The sequence below is a fragment of the Ranitomeya imitator genome, chromosome 1 (genome assembly GCF_032444005.1).
Source record: "Ranitomeya imitator isolate aRanImi1 chromosome 1, aRanImi1.pri, whole genome shotgun sequence".
NCBI lineage: Eukaryota > Metazoa > Chordata > Amphibia > Anura > Dendrobatidae > Ranitomeya > Ranitomeya imitator.
This window is the reverse complement of record NC_091282.1, coordinates 306,762,146-306,779,858: the sequence shown is the minus strand read 5'-3', so window position 1 is coordinate 306,779,858 and position 17,713 is coordinate 306,762,146. Positions and strand designations below refer to the sequence as shown.

General features: G+C 43.4%; 1 protein-coding gene across 1 annotated transcript in view; it reads left to right on the top strand.

Annotated features, from left to right (window-relative positions):
- LOC138670654 (hydroxysteroid 11-beta-dehydrogenase 1-like protein A) overlaps window positions 1–16,310 on the top strand; it is a 59,072-nt gene extending 42,762 nt beyond the window's left edge. Inside the window, exons 5-6 of the mRNA XM_069758202.1 lie at window positions 15,058–15,201; window positions 16,060–16,310. Of these exons, the coding sequence (XP_069614303.1) occupies window positions 15,058–15,201; window positions 16,060–16,271 (356 nt within the window). The 3' untranslated portion in view covers window positions 16,272–16,310. The remainder of the gene's footprint in view (window positions 1–15,057; window positions 15,202–16,059) is intronic.
- Window positions 16,311–17,713: the final 1,403 nt, after the last annotated feature.

Genomic DNA, 17,713 nt, shown 5'->3' with positions numbered 1-17,713 from the left:
TAACAGTACAGCTGGCCCAAAGTATTAATGCATCTCAATAGAGGGATAAGAGAAGCTCTGAGACCATTTTTTTTTTCTTTGCACTGTGTTTTGTCTTTCTTATCCCCTAGACCTTTGGGTGGTTCAGGACACAGGTGTAGTGATGGACATTCAAGGTCTGTCCTCTTGTGTGGATCATCTCACTGCAAGGGTACAAAACATTCAAGATTTTGTGGTTCGGAATCCTATGTTAGAGCCTAGAATTCCTATTCCTGATTTATTTTCTGGAGATAGAGCTAAGTTTCTGAATTTCAAAAATAATTGTAAACTGTTTCTAGCTTTGAAACCCCGCTCCTCTGGTGACCCCGTTCAACAAGTAAAAATCATTATTTCCTTGCTGCGTGGTGACCCTCAAGACTGGGCATTTTCCCTTGCGCCAGGAGATCCTGCATTGCGTGATGTTGATGCGTTTTTTCTGGTACTTGGATTGCTTTATGATGAACCAAATTCAGTGGATCAGGCAGAGAAAATCTTGCTGGCTTTGTGTCGGGTCAGGATGAAGCGGAGGTGTACTGTCAGAAGTTTAGAAAGTGGTCTGTGCTTACTCAGTGGAATGAGTGTGCCCTGGCGGCAATTTTCAGAAAGGGTCTTTCTGAAGCCCTTAAGGATGTCATGGGATTTCCCACGCCTGCTGGTCTGAATGAGTCTATGTCCTTGGCCATTCAGATCGATCGGCGCTTGCGTGAGCGCAAAGCTGTGCACCATCTGGCGGTATTCTCTGAGCATAGGCCTGAGCCTATGCAGTGTGATAGGACTTTGACCAGAGCTGAGCGGCAAGAACACAGATGTCGGAATGGGCTGTGTTTTTACTGTGGTGAATCCACTCATGCTATCTCCGATTGTCCTAAGCGCATTAAGCGGTTCGCTAGGTCTGCCACCATTGGTACTGTACAGTCTAAATTTCTTTTGTCCGTTACTCTGATTTGCTCTCTGTCGTCCTATTCTGTTATGGCATTTGTGGATTCAGGCGCTGCCCTGAATTTGATGGACTTGGAGTTTGCCAGGCGCTGTGGTTTTTTTCTTGGAGCCCTTGCAGTATCCTATTCCATTGAGAGGAATTGATGCTACGCCTTTGGCCAAGAATAAGCCTCAGTACTGGACTCAATTGACCATGTGCATGGCTCCTGCACATCAGGAGGATATTCGCTTTTTGGTGTTGCATAATCTGCATGATGTGGTCGTTTTGGGGTTGCCATGGCTACAGGTCCATAATCCAGTGTTAGATTGGAAATCTATGTCTGTGTCCGGCTGGGGTTGTCAGGGGGTACATGGTGATGTTCCATTGTTGTCTATTTCGCCTTCCACTCCTTCTGAAGTCCCTGAGTTTTTATCAGATTACCGGGATGTATTTGAAGAGCCCAAATCCGGTGCCCTACCTCCTCATAGGGATTGCGATTGTGCTATTAATTTTATTCCTGGTAGTAAGTTTCCTAAGGGCCGTCTGTTTAATTTATCTGTGCCAGAGCACGCCGCTATGCGGAGTTATATAAAGGAATCCTTGGAGAAGGGTCATATTCGCCCGTCGTCGTCACCATTGGGAGCAGGGTTCTTTTTTGTGGCCAAGAAGGATGGCTCTTTGAGACCTTGTATTGATTACCGCCTTCTTAATAAGATCACAGTCAAATTTCAGTATCCTTTGCCGCTGCTGTCTGATTTGTTTGCTCGGATTAAGGGGGCTAGTTGGTTCACCAAGATAGATCTTCGAGGGGCGTATAATCTTGTGCGAATTAAACAAGGCGATGAATGCAAAACAGCATTTAATACGCCCGAGGGCCATTTTGAGTATCTGATTATGCCATTCGGGCTTTCTAATGCTCCATCTGTGTTTCAGTCCTTTATGCATGACATCTTTCGAGAGTACCTGGATAGATTCATGATTGTATATTTGGATGACATTTTGGTCTTTTCGGATGATTGGGAGTCTCATGTGAAGCAGGTCAAAATGGTGTTCCAGGTCCTTCGTGCAAATTCCTTGTTTGTGAAGGGGTCAAAGTGTCTCTTTGGAGTTCAGAAGGTTTTATTTTTGGGTTTCATTTTTTCCCCTTCTACTATCGAGATGGACCCTGTTAAAGTTCAGGCCATTTATGATTGGACTCAGCCGACATCTGTGAAGAGTCTGCAGAAGTTCCTGGGCTTTGCTAATTTTTACCGTCGCTTCATCGCTAATTTTTCTAGTATTGCTAAACCGTTGACTGATTTGACCAAGAAAGGTGCTGATGTGGTCAATTGGTCCTCTGCGGCTGTAGAGGCTTTTCAGGAGTTGAAGCGTCGTTTTTCTTCTGCCCCTGTGTTATGCCAGCCAGATGTTTCGCTCCCGTTTCAGGTCGATGCTTCTGAGATTGGAGCAGGGGCTGTTTTGTCGCAAAGAAGTTCTGATGGCTCGGTGATGAAACCATGTGCCTTCTTTTCTAGAAAATTCTCGCCTGCTGAGCGCAATTATGATGTTGGCAATCGAGAGTTGTTGGCCATGAAGTGGGCATTCGAGGAGTGGCGACATTGCCTTGAAGGAGCTAAACATCACGTGGTGGTCATGACGGATCACAAGAATTTGACTTATATCGAGTCTGCCAAACGGTTGAATCCTAGACAGGCTCGATGGTCGCTCTTTTTCTCCCGTTTTGATTTTGTGGTTTCATACCTTCCGGGATCTAAGAATGTGAAGGCTGATGCCCTGTCAAGGAGTTTTGTGCCTGACTCTCCGGGTGTTCCGGAGCCGACGGGTATTCTTAAAGAGGGGATAATTTTGTCTGCCATCTCCCCTGATTTGCGGCGCGTGCTGCAGAAGTTTCAGGCTGATAGACCTGACAATTGTCCAGCGGAGAAACTGTTTGTCCCTGATAGATGGACTAGTAGAGTTATCTCTGAGGTTCATTGTTCGGTGTTGGCTGGTCATCCTGGAATCTTTGGTACCAGAGACTTGGTGGCTAGATCCTTTTGGTGGCCTTCTTTGTCACGGAAGGTGCGTTCTTTTGTGCAGTCCTGTGGGACTTGTGCTCGGGCTAAGCCCTGCTGTTCTCGTGCCAGTGGGTTGCTTTTGCCCTTGCCGGTCCCGAAGAGGCCCTGGACGCATATTTCCATGGATTTTATTTCGGATCTCCCTGTTTCTCAAAGAATGTCGGTCATTTGGGTGGTTTGTGATCACTTCTCTAAGATGGTCCATTTGGTACCCTTGTCTAAATTGCCTTCCTCCTCTGATTTGGTGCCATTGTTTTTCCAGCATGTGGTTCGTTTGCATGGCATTCCAGAGAACATCGTCTCGGACAGAGGTTCCCAGTTTGTTTCGAGGTTTTGGCGGTCCTTTTGCGCTAAGATGGGCATTGATTTGTCTTTTTCTTCGGCTTTCCATCCTCAGACTAATGGCCAAACCGAACGAACTGATCAGACTTTGGAGACATATCTGAGATGCTTTGTTTCTGCTGATCAGGATGACTGGGTGTCCTTCTTGCCTTTGGCTGAGTTCGCCCTTAATAATCGGGCCAGCTCGGCTACTTTAGTTTCTCCTTTTTTCTGTAATTCTGGTTTCCATCCTTGTTTCTCTTCAGGGCAGGTTGAGCCTTCGGACTGTCCTGGTGTGGATACGGTGGTGGACAGATTGCAGCAGATTTGGACTCAGGTGGTGGACAATTTGACATTGTCCCAGGAGAAGGCTCAACGTTTCGCTAACCACCGGCGCTGTGTTGGTCCCCGACTTCGTGTTGGGGATTTGGTTTGGTTGTCATCTCGTCATGTTCCTATGAAGGTTTCCTCTCCTAAGTTTAAGCCTTGTTTCATTGGGCCATATAAGATTTCTGAAGTTCTTAATCCTGTGTCATTTCGTTTGGACCTTCCAGCTTCTTTTGCCATCCATAATGTGTTCCATAGGTGTTTGTTGCGGAGATACGTGGCGCCTATTGTTCCCTCCGTTGATCCTCCTGCCCCGGTGTTGGTCGAGGGGGAGTTGGAGTATGTGGTGGAGAAGATTTTGGATTCTCGTGTTTCGAGACGGAAACTCCAGTACCTGGTCAAGTGGAAGGGTTATGGTCAGGAAGATAATTCCTGGGTTTTTGCCTCTGATGTTCATGCTGCTGATCTAGTTCGTGCCTTTCATTTGGCTCATCCTGATCGGCCTGGGGGCTCTGGTGAGGGTTCGGTGACCCCTCCTCAAGGGGGGGTACTGTTGTGAATTCTGTTGTCGAACTCCCTCCTGTGGTCGTGAATGGTACTTCGGCGAGTTCTGTCCATGGACTCCCTCTGGTGGCTGTGAGTGAAGCTGCTGCTTCTGAAGTTCCTTACACAGGTGACGTGGTTTATCCTTTGGTTGGCTGCTCTATTTAACTCCACTCAGATCGTTACTCCAGGCCAGCTGTCAATGTTCCTGTGCTGGTTCAGTCGCTCTTGGATTTTTCTGGAGACCTGTCTCTTCCTGCAAGAAGCTAAGTCCCCGTTTGTTATTTTCTGTTCATGGTTTTCTAGTCCAGCTTGCTTTCATGATTTTGTCTTGCTAGCTGGAAGCTCTGGGATGCAGGGTGGTGCCTCCGCACCGTGAGTCGGTGCGGGGGTCTTTTTGCACACTCTGCGTGGTCTTTTGTAGTTTTGTGCTGACCGCAAAGATACCTTTCCTATCCTCTGTCTATTTAGTTAGTCTGGCCTCCCCTTTGCTAAAACCTGTTTCATTTCTGTGTTTGTGACTTTCATCTTTACTCACAGTTAATATTTGTGGGGGGCTGCCTTTTCCTTTGGGGAAATTTCTCTGAGGCAAGGTAGGCTTTATTTTCTATCTCTAGGGCTAGCTAGTTCTTAGGCTGTGTCCGAGGCGTCTAGGCCTGTTAGGTACGCCCCACGGCTATTTCTAGTGTGTGTGATAGGATTAGGGATTGCGGTCAGCAAAGTTCCCACTTCCCAGAGCTTGTCCTGTGAGTTTAACCATTAGGTCATTCCGTGTGCTCCTAACCACCAGGTCATAACACCCCACCTTTCTCTCGGTTAAATGTTCTTACTGTGTGTGTTTTACTACCAAATACTGTTATGCATATTGTAAATAGGAAAGTGCAGTATGTTAATTAGGACACTAGATGGGGGTACATTAGTGTACATAGTTCACATAGGAGAGGCTACTGTGGGTAACCCAGGAGCATTTCCTGATCATAGGCACTAGACCAGGGAGCCCAGACAGCCCTGTAGGGCTTAGAGCCTGCGACAGCACAGTGACTCCGCAACGTTCACAAGATAAGAGCCCAGCCATCAAGAGCTTGACAACTGGAAATTACAGCAGCACAGGAACACAGATGGCTCTAACATGTGGAATCTTGCTACATGAGCAGAAGCCCTTATGTCTGGTGCGAAACAGGCAGGGGAACTCTTAAGAGTAGTAAAGCTAGACAGAAAGGATGCTGCGGTCTTGGACCAGACGGCACGAGCCGGGAACATGCCAAATGACATGACGTAGAGCAGAGGGAAAGAGAAGGATATCAGCTGTGTAGAACCCAATGTCGATGCTGTAATGGATTTGGACATGCTGAGAAAAGGAACCAGTAAAGTTGTGTTTTAAGTTGAACTTGGACTCTGTCTCTTTATGCATAACAACGCCAGGAGCAGAACTTCAGCGGCCCCGATGGGACCCTGATGGTGCAGAAAGTGGAGCAGAAGGTATGCTAAAAAGGGGACATTGTATTCATGTGACGGGGGGCCAGGGCACGATTAAACAATCTGTCAGTCACGACTACGGCCCTGCTACCGCTCACACTTGGCGAAGTGCAGCAGGATCACGCAGCCTTGCAACGTGGGGATGCCATGAAAGATGAAGATATTGATATTCTGGATGTGACAAAGGAAAATTAGGAAATCAGTGATATTTTAGTGTGACTGATAACCTTGATGTGACTAATGTACTGGATGTGACTGACACTGTGATGACAAAGATGGCGACCTTAAAGATGGTGGAAAATGGCACCAAAATGGAGAACAACAACTTTGATCCCACCCTTCATGGGCGTCTTGACTCAGAAATGGAACGAAAATCCAAATTAGGCCTCACCCCTTACAACAGATTGCATAAAAATGGGTGGAGCAGCTGGAAGCGACCCCACCTTGGAAGGGTGGTGCCCAGAAGAAAACCCCGGGTGCAGCTGCGCGGTGTCATTGCGAGACACGGCATCGGCAGCGATGGACTACTCTCACATCCATTGTCATGGCAGCATAGAAGAGGAGAAGACCCGGACGACAGAGGGGAGTCGCTGACGAATTCCAGACCAACCAATTCCCTGTACCTGTGGAGGAGAGCTGCCAACGGCTGACAGAGCTAGAACATCATCCTCAGGAGCCGGAATATCAGTGTCGGGAGTTGGAGGCCGGGAACCGGAAGCAGCAACTGTTCTGGAGGAGCTCGCGCTGGAAGTGAAGGAGTAGGAGTGTGCAGCTGCATCAGCGGAGGGATCTATTGGACGCGGGGCGGTCACTGCCAGGAAACTGAAGGCAGTGGTGAGTGATCCTCGACCCCAGAGAGCAGGCCCGTGCTCAGCAGCATCTCGATCCTCATCTCGTCTCGTCCTCTTCCGCATTCCGGGGGCCCCTTCCCATCCCCTGGGCACGCTGCCTGGATTGAGAAGGTCATCCTATGCAAGAAACAGCGGGAGAAGGAGGTGTGGGCAGAGATGCGCCAACTGGGAGGGCACGCTATGGCTAGACAGTGCACCAGTGGGTAGCTGGTGCACACCGATGTGGACCGCGGCTATGGGTCCATCCGGGAATTGAATACCAACGCCAAAGTTTATGTAAGGGGTTACAAAGATGGAAAAGACCCCCACCCTTCTCTCAGTTAAATGTTCTTACTGTATATGTTTTACTACCAAATGCTGCTATGTATATTGTGAATAGGAAAGTGCAGTATGTTAACTAGGACATAGTACATAGTCCACATAGGAGGGGCTACTGTGGGTAAGCCAGGAGCATTTCCTGATTATAGGCAGTAGCGCCAGGGAGCCCAGACAGTTCTGTAGGGCTTAGAGCATGAGACAGCAGAGTGACCCCACAGCATTCACAAGATAAGAGCGCAGCCGTCCAGAGCTTGAGAACTTGAGATTACAGCAGCACAGTAACACAGATGGTTCTATCATGTGGAAGCTTGCTACATGGGCAGAAGCCCTTATGTCTGGCGCAAAACAGGCAGGGGAACCCCTTAGAGTAGTAAAGCTGGACAGGGAGGACGCTGCAGTCCCAAACCAGATGTCACGAGCCGGGAACGTGCCGAAGGACAAGAGGGAGAGCACAGGGAAAGAGAAGGATATCAGCTGTGTAGAACCCTATGTCAATGCTGTAATGGATTTGGATGTGCTGAGAAAAGGAACCAGTAAAGTTGTCTGTTTTAAGTTGAACTTGGTCTCTGTCTCTTTATGCGTAACAACACCAGCAGCAGAACTACAGAAGCTCCGATGGGACCCTGACGTTGCAGAAGGTATGCTAAAAAGGGGACATTGTATTCAAGTGATGGGGACCAGGGCACAATTGAGCAATATGTCAGCCATGACTACGGCCCTGCTACCTCTCACACCTCGTTCACTATTTTATTACAAAAAAGTTCCCACGCAGGACCGACGTAATCCACCAAATCCGACATAGTACAGAGCGTAGAGTGAGCAAAAATGTTATGTTTGCTAATGACAGGTGTTATGAAGGCAATCCAGAAACAGTGTGCTTAGCGATCAGAGCGCACACAGTGATCTGACAAATACCCAAAAATACAAGAACGAGCTCTGAGACGTGGAAACTCTGTAGACTGCACACCTGATCCTATCCTAAACACAACTAAAAGCGGCTGTGGATTGCGCCTAACAACTACCTAGGCAACTCGGCACAGCCTAAGAAACTAGCTAGCCTGAAGATAGAAAAATAGGCCTGACTTGCCCCAGAGAAATTCCCCAAAGGAAAAGGCAGCCCCCCACATATAATGACTGTGAGTAAGATGAAAAGACAAAACGTAGGGATGAAATAGATTCAGCAAAGTGGGGCCCGATATTCTAGGACAGAGCGAGGACAGTAAAGCGAACTTTGCAGTCTACAAAAAACCCTAAAGCAAAACCACGCAAAGGGGGCAAAAAAAAACCACCGTGCCGAACTAACGGCACGGCGGTACACCCTTTGCGTCTCAGAGCTTCCAGCAAAACAAAAGACAAGCTGGACAGAAAAAAAGCAACAAAAAAGCAAAAAGCACTTAGCTATACAGAGCAGCAGGTCACAGGAACAATCAGGAGAAGCTCAGATCCAACACTGAAACATTGACAAGGAGCAAGGATAGCAGCATCAGGCGGAGTTAAGTAATGAAGCAGTTAACGAGCTCACCAGAACACCTGAGGGAGGAAGCTCAGAAGCTGCAGTACCACTTGTGACCACAGGAGTGAATTCAGCCACAGAATTCACAACACAAAAACTTCTAAAGAGCAGTGACGTTACTGTCTCGGATTCCCTGGACTACATCGGACCTGCGTGGTGAACCAGGTAAAGCATGGGGGAGTTTTTGTGTGTGTTTTTTCTTTTTATTTACTAGGATAGTAACAGGTGGTGTCTCATAGACACCTCTCCGTTACTAAAGCCAGAGCTTAATATCAGCTGTGTTTTGGACAATTCACAGCTGACATCAACCCAAAGCACCATTACACCGATTGCCAACGCACGAGGGAAGAGCCAAAGTGAATGTGTTACGCCACTTCCCTAATGTGATGCGCCACTTCTGGGGTGGCTGCGGACTGGTATTTTGGGGCTGGGAAAGGCCCAATAGCTAGGGACTTTCCCATCCTGATAATATCAGTTCACAGCTGTCTGCTTTACCTTGGCTGGTTACAAAAATGGGAGGGGACCCCACATCGTTTTTTCATTTATCTATTTAATTTATTTGTGGATAATGTATCTCACTGTGGTTCACTGGAGTACCAAAGCTTTCGAAATGGCTTTACAACCTTTTCCAGACTAAAAAAATCTCAATTACTTTGTTTCCCATTTGTTCCAGAATTTCTTTGGATCGTGGCATGATATCTAACTTTTAAGGAACTTTTCGTCTAATTCACTTTGTCAGTCAGGTTCTATTCAGATGATGTCTTGAAGGAGAATAGGTGTGTCAGTAATCAGACCTGCGTGTGGCTTGGGAATTTGAACTCAGCTTTCCAAAGATGTGATAAGCAGTTAATTTATGATTTGTTTGTTTTTTGGGCCCTATAGGTTTAGATTTCCTTTTTATCCTTAATAAAGATCTTCATTTAAAAGGAACCTGTCACCTGAATTTGGCGGGACAGGTTTGCTGTTATATGGGCGGGGTTTTCGGGTGTTTGATTCACCCTTTCCTTACCCGCTGGCTGCATGCTGGCCGCAATATTGTGTTGAAGTTCATGCTGTGTCCTCCGTAGTACACGCCTGCGCAAGGCAATCTTTTTGGTGTTTGGTGATCTGAAACATTTAAATGACAAACATGCAAAAGAATAGGAAATCAGGAAGGGGCAAACACTTTTTCACACCACTGTATGTCTATCTATTTATCTCTCTAGATCCAACAGAAAAAAAACAGACTCTTCTCCAATGATTAATGTCAAAGTCCTTTACTGCTACTTCAATTTAAGTGGACATACATATTAAAACCATTTAAAATTACAAAACAGGGGAATGTGTAGGTTGCCAAAAACAGACTCAGGGCACAATATAAAAACATTTTACATTTACAACAAAATACCATTCATATATACCTGAATACCTGTGCATCAAACCACCACATTGGTTGTAAATATAAGATGGAACGATATACACACATTGAATATAAATAAGATTTAAATAATGAATAGTAGAGTTATCCATAGAGTAAATAGATATACAAATGTATATATAAAAACAAAAGAAACTAAACAAAGTGCATTCAAATAATACTCCAAAGTGTGGCAGTATGGGAGTCTAAACCAGTGCAAACAAATGAGCAGACCAAGGTACAAAATCAAAAAACATCCACAGATAACCATAATATGTTAACCCCTTTACCCCCCCAAGGCTGGTTTCACCTTTATGACCAGGCCAAATTTTACAATTCTGATTAGTCTCATGTTATGTAGTAATAACTCTTGAACGCTACAATGGATTCAACTGAGTCTGATACTCTTTTTTTGTGACATATTGTACTTAACCCATTACTTGCCAAATTAGCAATTTTCATTTTACGGATTTTTCAGAAAAGGGCGTCCCAATATTCAATTAAAAATGACAATGACATGATTTCCTATTTTGAAAACATTCATTTTACAAACACAACTAAAAAAAATTGGACCTAATTATAAAAATTATAAAATCTTAGTTGCTAGAAGCAAAAGATTAGGTGTCCCAAAAAAGGACATTGGTAGTTAATGGGTTAATGATAGAGGTAACATTTCTTCGATATGACTTGCGTTTATTTGTGAAAAAAAAGGAAATCTGGGGAAAATTTTTAAATTTTTAAACTTTTATTTTTTATGCACTTACATCAGAGAGTGATGTCACACAAAATAGTTTATACAAACATTTCCCACATGTCTACTTTACATCAGCACAATTTTTGAAACTTTTTTTTTTTTTAGCAAATTAGAAGGGTTAAAAGTTGACCAGCGATTTCTCATTTTTACAACAAAATTTACAAAACCATTTTTTTAGGGACCACCTCACATTTGAAGTAACTTTTAGGGGCCTATATGACAGAAAATACTCAAAAGTGATGGCATTCTATAAACTACACCCCTCAAGGTGCTCAAAACAACATTCAAAAAGTTTATTAACCCTTCAGGTGCTTCACAGGAATTAATGGAATGTGGAAGGAAAAAATTAACATTTAACTTTTTTTGACAAAAATTTTACTTTAGACCCAAATTTATTTATTTTCACAAGGGGCAGCAGTATTTACCCGCCCAGGTCTCAGAACTAATGCACTCTCAGAATGCAGCAAACTCATGTAGTAAAGATGGTGGCAACACAGGTGTAAAATACTGAGACAACCACTCACAGCCTACGAATTCATGGAGGGGGTGATTACTTAGTATTAGATTGCACAAAAGTGGCTTGTGTAGGGCACTGGTCACACACAGGTAATGAACAGCATCTGACTTATTGCCTATTAGTGACGCCCACTATTAGACTAGGCAGGCTGCTAAGCACTATCTAAATGCATCCCATGAGAACAGACATCCAAGTTTGCAAAGATAATAATAATGGACCTGGCTGAACCCTGAAAATGAAGTACAAAAAAAAAAATAAAAATAATATATGAGGTATTGATCGATATTTTGGCCAAGATGTTTGCAACTCGCTTGAAGGGTCCTCACACTTGTGAGTCCTAACATTAAACTTGTAGTAAAGATGGCGGCAACAAATCATCAATATTTTGTACTTGTGTTGCCTCCATCTTTACTATATGAGTTTGCTACGTACTGAGAGTGCATTAGTTCTGAGACCTTTTTGAGGATTTTTAGTCCTCTTTTTGTGGTTCTGCTATTACGTTTCGTATTAGTACAAGGGTAACAGGGGAAAATAGACCCCACAATTTGTTGCGCCATTTCTCCTGAGCATGCTGATTCTCCATATATGGGGAAAAACCACTGTTTGGGCACACGACAGGGCTCAGAAGGGAAAGAGCGCCATTTGACTTTTTGAATGCAGAATTTGTAGGCATAATTAGCGGACTCCATGTTGTGTTTGGAGAGACCCTGATGTGCCTAAACAGTGGAAACCTCCCACAAGTGACACTGTTTTGGAAACTAGACCCCTCAGGGAACTTATGTACGGTATATGTTTGGTGAGCATCTTGAGCCCCCCAAGTGCTACACAGAAGTTTTTAACGTTGAGCCGGGGGGGAGGGGGGGGGGCCATGTCATGTTTGGAAAGCCCCTGTTGAGAGCGCCATATTGGAGTTCAGATCTAGCTGGACTGGTTTGAAAGTGCCATGTCACATTGGTAGAGTCCCTGAGGTGCCAGAGCAGCAGAACCCCCCATAAGCGACACATTTTACAAACTACGCTCAATTAATTAATCTAGGGTGCGGTGACTATATTGACACCTCAGATGTGGCACATAATTTTATACCATTGGACAGTGAAGAAAAAATATTACATTTTTACCACCAAAATTTAGTTTTGGCACAGATTTTACATTTTCACAAGGGGAAATACTTTCTATTCCAATTTTTGGGAGGCAGAATGAACAAAAAACAGCAATTCAGGAATTGTTTTTTTGGGGGGATTGTTTTTGCTGTTCTGCATGTTGTAAAATTGATAAGGCAGCTTTATTCTTCAGGTCAGTACGATTACAGTGATACCACATTTATATCTTTTTTTGTATTTGGCGCTTTTACACAATAAAAACTATTTTATAGAAAAAAATATTATTTTTGCATCACCTGTATTCATTTTTACTTTTCAGTTGACGGAGCTGCATGGTGGCTTGTTTTTTTGAGGGACAAGATGACGATTTCCGATCTACCATTTTTATTTACAGTCGTCTTTTTTATCGCGTTTTGTTCCATTTTTTGTTCAGCGGTATGATAATAAAGCATTGTGTTTTTACTTTTTTTTACGGTGTTCACTGAAGGGGTTAACTAGTGGCACTGCACATGATCAAACTATTTTGCTAGTGCCTGGTGACCTGGATGTCATAAACGTTGTGGAGGGCATGATTGAAGAGCAAAGGGGGCTCCCTCCTTCTACCAGCCTGCTAAATGCTGTGGTGTGATCGCAGTATTTAGGTGGGTTAAAGTGCTGGGAGGATCAGCGGTGATCGCCGTATTGAAACGTCAATGGTAGTATTAGGGGGGTTAATACATCTGTAAACAATACAGGAGAGTAGCTACTACATGAATGATCCCAGGGACGCAAAGGGGGATTTTGTCTCTTTTATTGACACTGAGGTCAAATAGGTTATTATTATTATCTATATAGAATTCACTGCTGTCTAAAAATGCATGAAAAAAACACTACAAAAAAGCAGCAAAAATCCGCAGACATTTTTAGACCTGCGTTTTTGTAGCATTTTTTACAGACTTCATTGAAGTCAATGGGTGAAAAAAACACTGAAAGAATTGACATGTTGCAGATATGAATATGCACCAAATCTGCAAGTCCAATATGCAACATATGCAGGAGACTTCAGGATTCTCATTCACTTTGCTGGCATCAGGATTCCCTTCAGGTTTTTGTGACAAATCCTAACTGAAAAAAAAACGCTGCAAAAAAAGCAACGTGTGCACATGGCCTAAGGCCAGTCTCACACGTCCAGATAATTCCGGTACCGGAAAAATCGGTACCGGAATTATGTGTGTCCGTGTGCGTGTGTCCGTGTGCTCACATGGCACATCAGTGTGGCACACGTGCGGCATTTGTGTGCCGCCCGTGTGCCGATTGGGTACCACACGCACCGTGCAGGAGACAGCGCTACAGTTAAGCGCTGTCCCCTGCATCTGGTGCTGAAGCCGCCATTCATTTCTTCTCTCCAGCAGCGTTCGCTGGAGAGAAGATATGAAAAATCTTTTCACGTGACCGCTCATACAGGAGAAGCTGCGGCGAGGAGAAGAAGCAGCGAGGGAGCCGGGTAAGTATTTTTTTAACAGCGGGGGGCGCACAGGGGGTGGGAGGGGGTTGGGGACAGGGATCTTTTTTTTTTAAACACCAAAAAAAAAAAAAAAAGATTTTTCATATCTTCTCTCCAGCGAACGCTGCTGGAGAGAAGAAATGAATGGCGGCTTCAGCACCACGCTGGGGGGACAGCGCTTACTGTAGCGCTGTCTCCTGCATGGCACACGGACTGCATCTGTGTGCGGTACGTGTTTTACACGGACCCATTGACTTTAATGGGTCCGTGTAATACGTGCGCTCCCACGAACACTGACATTTCTCCGTGTTTTTCAAACGGACACACGGTCCGTGAAAACACGCTGACATGTGCAGAGACACATTGATTTTAATGTGTCTGCGTGAGTCAGTGTCTCCGGTACGTGAGGAAACTGTCACCTCACGTACCGGAGCCATTAACGTGTGAAACCGGCCTAAGAAATACAGTACTGCTCTACCAGCAGCACCTTCACAGAAATCAGTAAAATAAGAAATAAACCATAAAAACTATATTCCTTTCTAACTAATATAATAATATTAACTTGCAGAATGAAATTAAAATGTTATTTTATCAACACAGTGACCACCAAAAGATCCAAAATTATAGCAACAATGGAGAATTTTTTTTCTCTATTTCTCATCAAAATATTGTTTTTATGTTTTTAAATGCATTATATGGTAAATTAAAAGGTGACTGTCAAAATTCTAACCCACCTTACAAAAATAGATCTACATACTACTATATCAAGGAAAAAGTTATGGCTCTTGAAAAATGGGTATGCAAAAACAAAAGATGAAAAATGTAAAATGCCCTGGTTAAAATTGTAGCCAAATAATAGTGTATAGGTGTTGTAATCCTTCCCCTTCATCTACTGTACATTGGAGTAACAGCTAAAGCTACACAGATGGGAATACAGTTCTCAACTGCATTCTTAGAACTGCACATCAGGATTACCGTAGTTGTTTTTTTAAGTAGTTGTCCATTATTGGAAAACCCTTGCTTAATCAATTCTAGGCCCTGTAGAATATAAAAACAATGTATACTCACCTCCCACAGTGGCGTCATTCCAGCAATGTCACCCCTTCTTTTCCCAGTGGTTACGTGACATTGCAGTTCATCAGTATTCCGTTACAGTGGACATCCCCTCCAACACAATAGTAAAGACATAAGTCGGTTAGAGGCCGCCGATTAGTTGCAGCAGACACGTGACACAATGTCACGTCACCCACTGTGAAAAATACGGTAGTACCAACATCTCTGGAATGATGCCACTACAGGAGATGAGTTTATATTATTTTTTTTCTCTATTGAGCCATGAATCAGGGGTTCTCCAATAGTGAACAACCACTTTAAGTATTTCCGCACTTTGATTTACGTCGAAAGTAATATTTTTTTACTTGATAATGAAAAAAAGTCTCATACAGCTCTTCTCCTTCCATGCAGGACGTATTGGGTCACCATTTACAGTATATTACTCTGCTGCCAAGTTTGCACTGGAAGGTTTCTTCAGTTCTCTCCGCAGAGAATTTATGCTCAGCATGAATAATGTATCTGTGACTGTGGCCGTTCTGGGGTTTATTGATACAGGTGAGGTTGAAGGCATCTTTCAATAGGCACGAAGATATTATTTTTATCAATGAGTTGTGTATGATATCTGTTTCCAAAAACAATAAGAACATTTCAAGAAAGCTGAGACACCAAAATAAAAGGTTCTTGATTAGAAAAAAAACTTACTTCTTTATTCCATGTCAATTAAAAAGCATCGCAGGAAACTGTGTGAATTTTCTCTGGGCTTGAAAAATGCCATTTATGTGTTCTTCCCGTGATGCTTTTTAATTGACATGGAATAAAGAAGAAGTTGGTTTTTTTATCCAGAACATGTTATTTTGGTGCCTCGGTTTTCCTGAAATTTTCTTATTGTTTTTGGACCAGGTGGGATGCCCTGCTGAGTTTAGCACATATTGGTCAATGGTGCAGATTAAATCATTTTGGGAAGAAAATAGGAGTAGAAGCTATACCTATGGCCACTAGGAAGAGACAACTAATTACAAAAAGATGAATATGAAATATAAGTTTATGCATACGTGAACGCCATGGAAGCACTTAGCAGTCTTCACCCTGGAGCAGATTCCCCAAATCTACCTACACGCAACTGGTTTTGCCAGGGAAAGTTGCCAATCAGTGAGGTATGACATGATAGCAGTTCAGATATTGTATGTAATAAATGGAGAAGAATCTGTTGCTTGTTCCATGTTTGGTGGTTGCAAGTGGAAGAATACCCTTTATGGTGTCTGCATGACTTAATAAGACATATGTTTATAAGCTTTCTTGTTGGGACTACACCTACATGTAATAAATAGTGAGGGTCTAGGTGAGTATTTCATGATTTCAGGTATACTGCTATCACGAGGGAAGACTATGTGACATCTGTTTTGTATTTTACAGAAAGTGCTCTACAGGTAGTACGTGGCAAAATTACCATGTCACCATCACCCAAGGAGGAATGTGCTGACGAGGTAGTTAAAGCAGCCATCTTGCGTCAGCCAGAAGTTTTTTATCCTTTCTGGCACACTAAGCTGATTTATGTGTTGCATAGTTTAGCTCCAAATCTCATTGACAATCTACTAAATAAAATGTATATGCTAGAAAATATTTAACAAACTGCAATAAAAGACTCCAATGTCTATTTCTCATTATTTTTAGCCCTTTTTTTGTTAGTAAGTAGTGTTGGTGAGACCAGTGAATGATGATGTGATTTTTGTGATCTGTTGTGTTATCCTGCTGGTAAAGTAGACTGTGAACAAAAAGTGATACATGTGATCAGCAATAAAACTCAGGTCATTTTCGACATGCAGTCATGGTTCATTGGCATTAAAGGGTTTGTCCAGCGAACAAAGTACATTTTAATCAATATATCTTGGAATAATAATAACTTCCACAATTGGATAGGTTAAATAAAAATGTCCCTGTGCTGAGATAATGTTATAAATGTTCCCCTGCTGTGTACTGTGTAATGGCCGTGTCTGGCCGTACAAGGATATGGTCTGATTATACCACAGCTCCTGGGCAGAGGAAGGGGGAAGGAAAAGAGTAAGAAGACAGGAAAGCATGTGATCCCATGCTATCCTGTCTGTATGCTCACTTTTTCCCCCCTGCCCGGGAGATGTGGTATGAGCAGACCATATCCTTGTACGGTCAGACATGGCCATTACACAGTACACACATCAATGTTTTTTTTAACGCATCCAATTATGCAACTTATTTTTATTTCATTGATTCTATTGATTAAAATGTACTTTGAGTATGGGAAAACTCATTTAATATATACAGTACTAAGAAAAATAAAATCACCCCCTCACTAGTGTCGGGGTCGTCACGACAATATCCTTCCTTCACCAGTCATTCCAAATCAGAATAAGAGCAGTGGTACCGAAGTGAAGAATGGGTCAGGCAAAAGCTGGTTCAAACTCAGTGCCTGCTCGTATGTCTACAAAGTGTAGCAACGTCACAGCAACTGATTTTATTTTCTAATACACAACATTATATGATCTATTGGGGGAAGGTGTGCAGAGGGCGGAGTTAGGCGGGGTTTAAGCAATATGTCTAGTATTCAGTCCCTCTGGTTGGTCTGACGTCATCTGATGGATCCTCCTTTCCTCCACGTCACTTTAAGTTTCCATTTCAAGAGAAATGATACTTGGCTTCTGGAATGTGTAACTTGCTTCTTTAGCAGAATCAGAATTTAGGGCAAAGGTGAAGACTGGCAGCCATGTTAAATACAGTTAAATTTGCATTAGCAAGCATAAAGGGGAAAAACTTATTGTTTCACAGCATAAGAATACATAAAGTACAAAAGAGTATAAAGAAAATATATTTTCACCTTGACAATCCCCCCTAAACACTAAGTTTTTCCCTAAAAAGAAAGATCCTTCGAGACTGTCCATGTGATGGGGAAAGGGGAGGTGGATTTCTTCATCCAGACACCTCAGAAGCTCTCCCCTTGTGAGAGGCCTCCAGGCAGCTGAACCCTTCACTAGTCTCACATGGAGTTCTCCCGCTGTCCCTAAACTAAATCTCTTAGCATCATCTGAGAATTGGG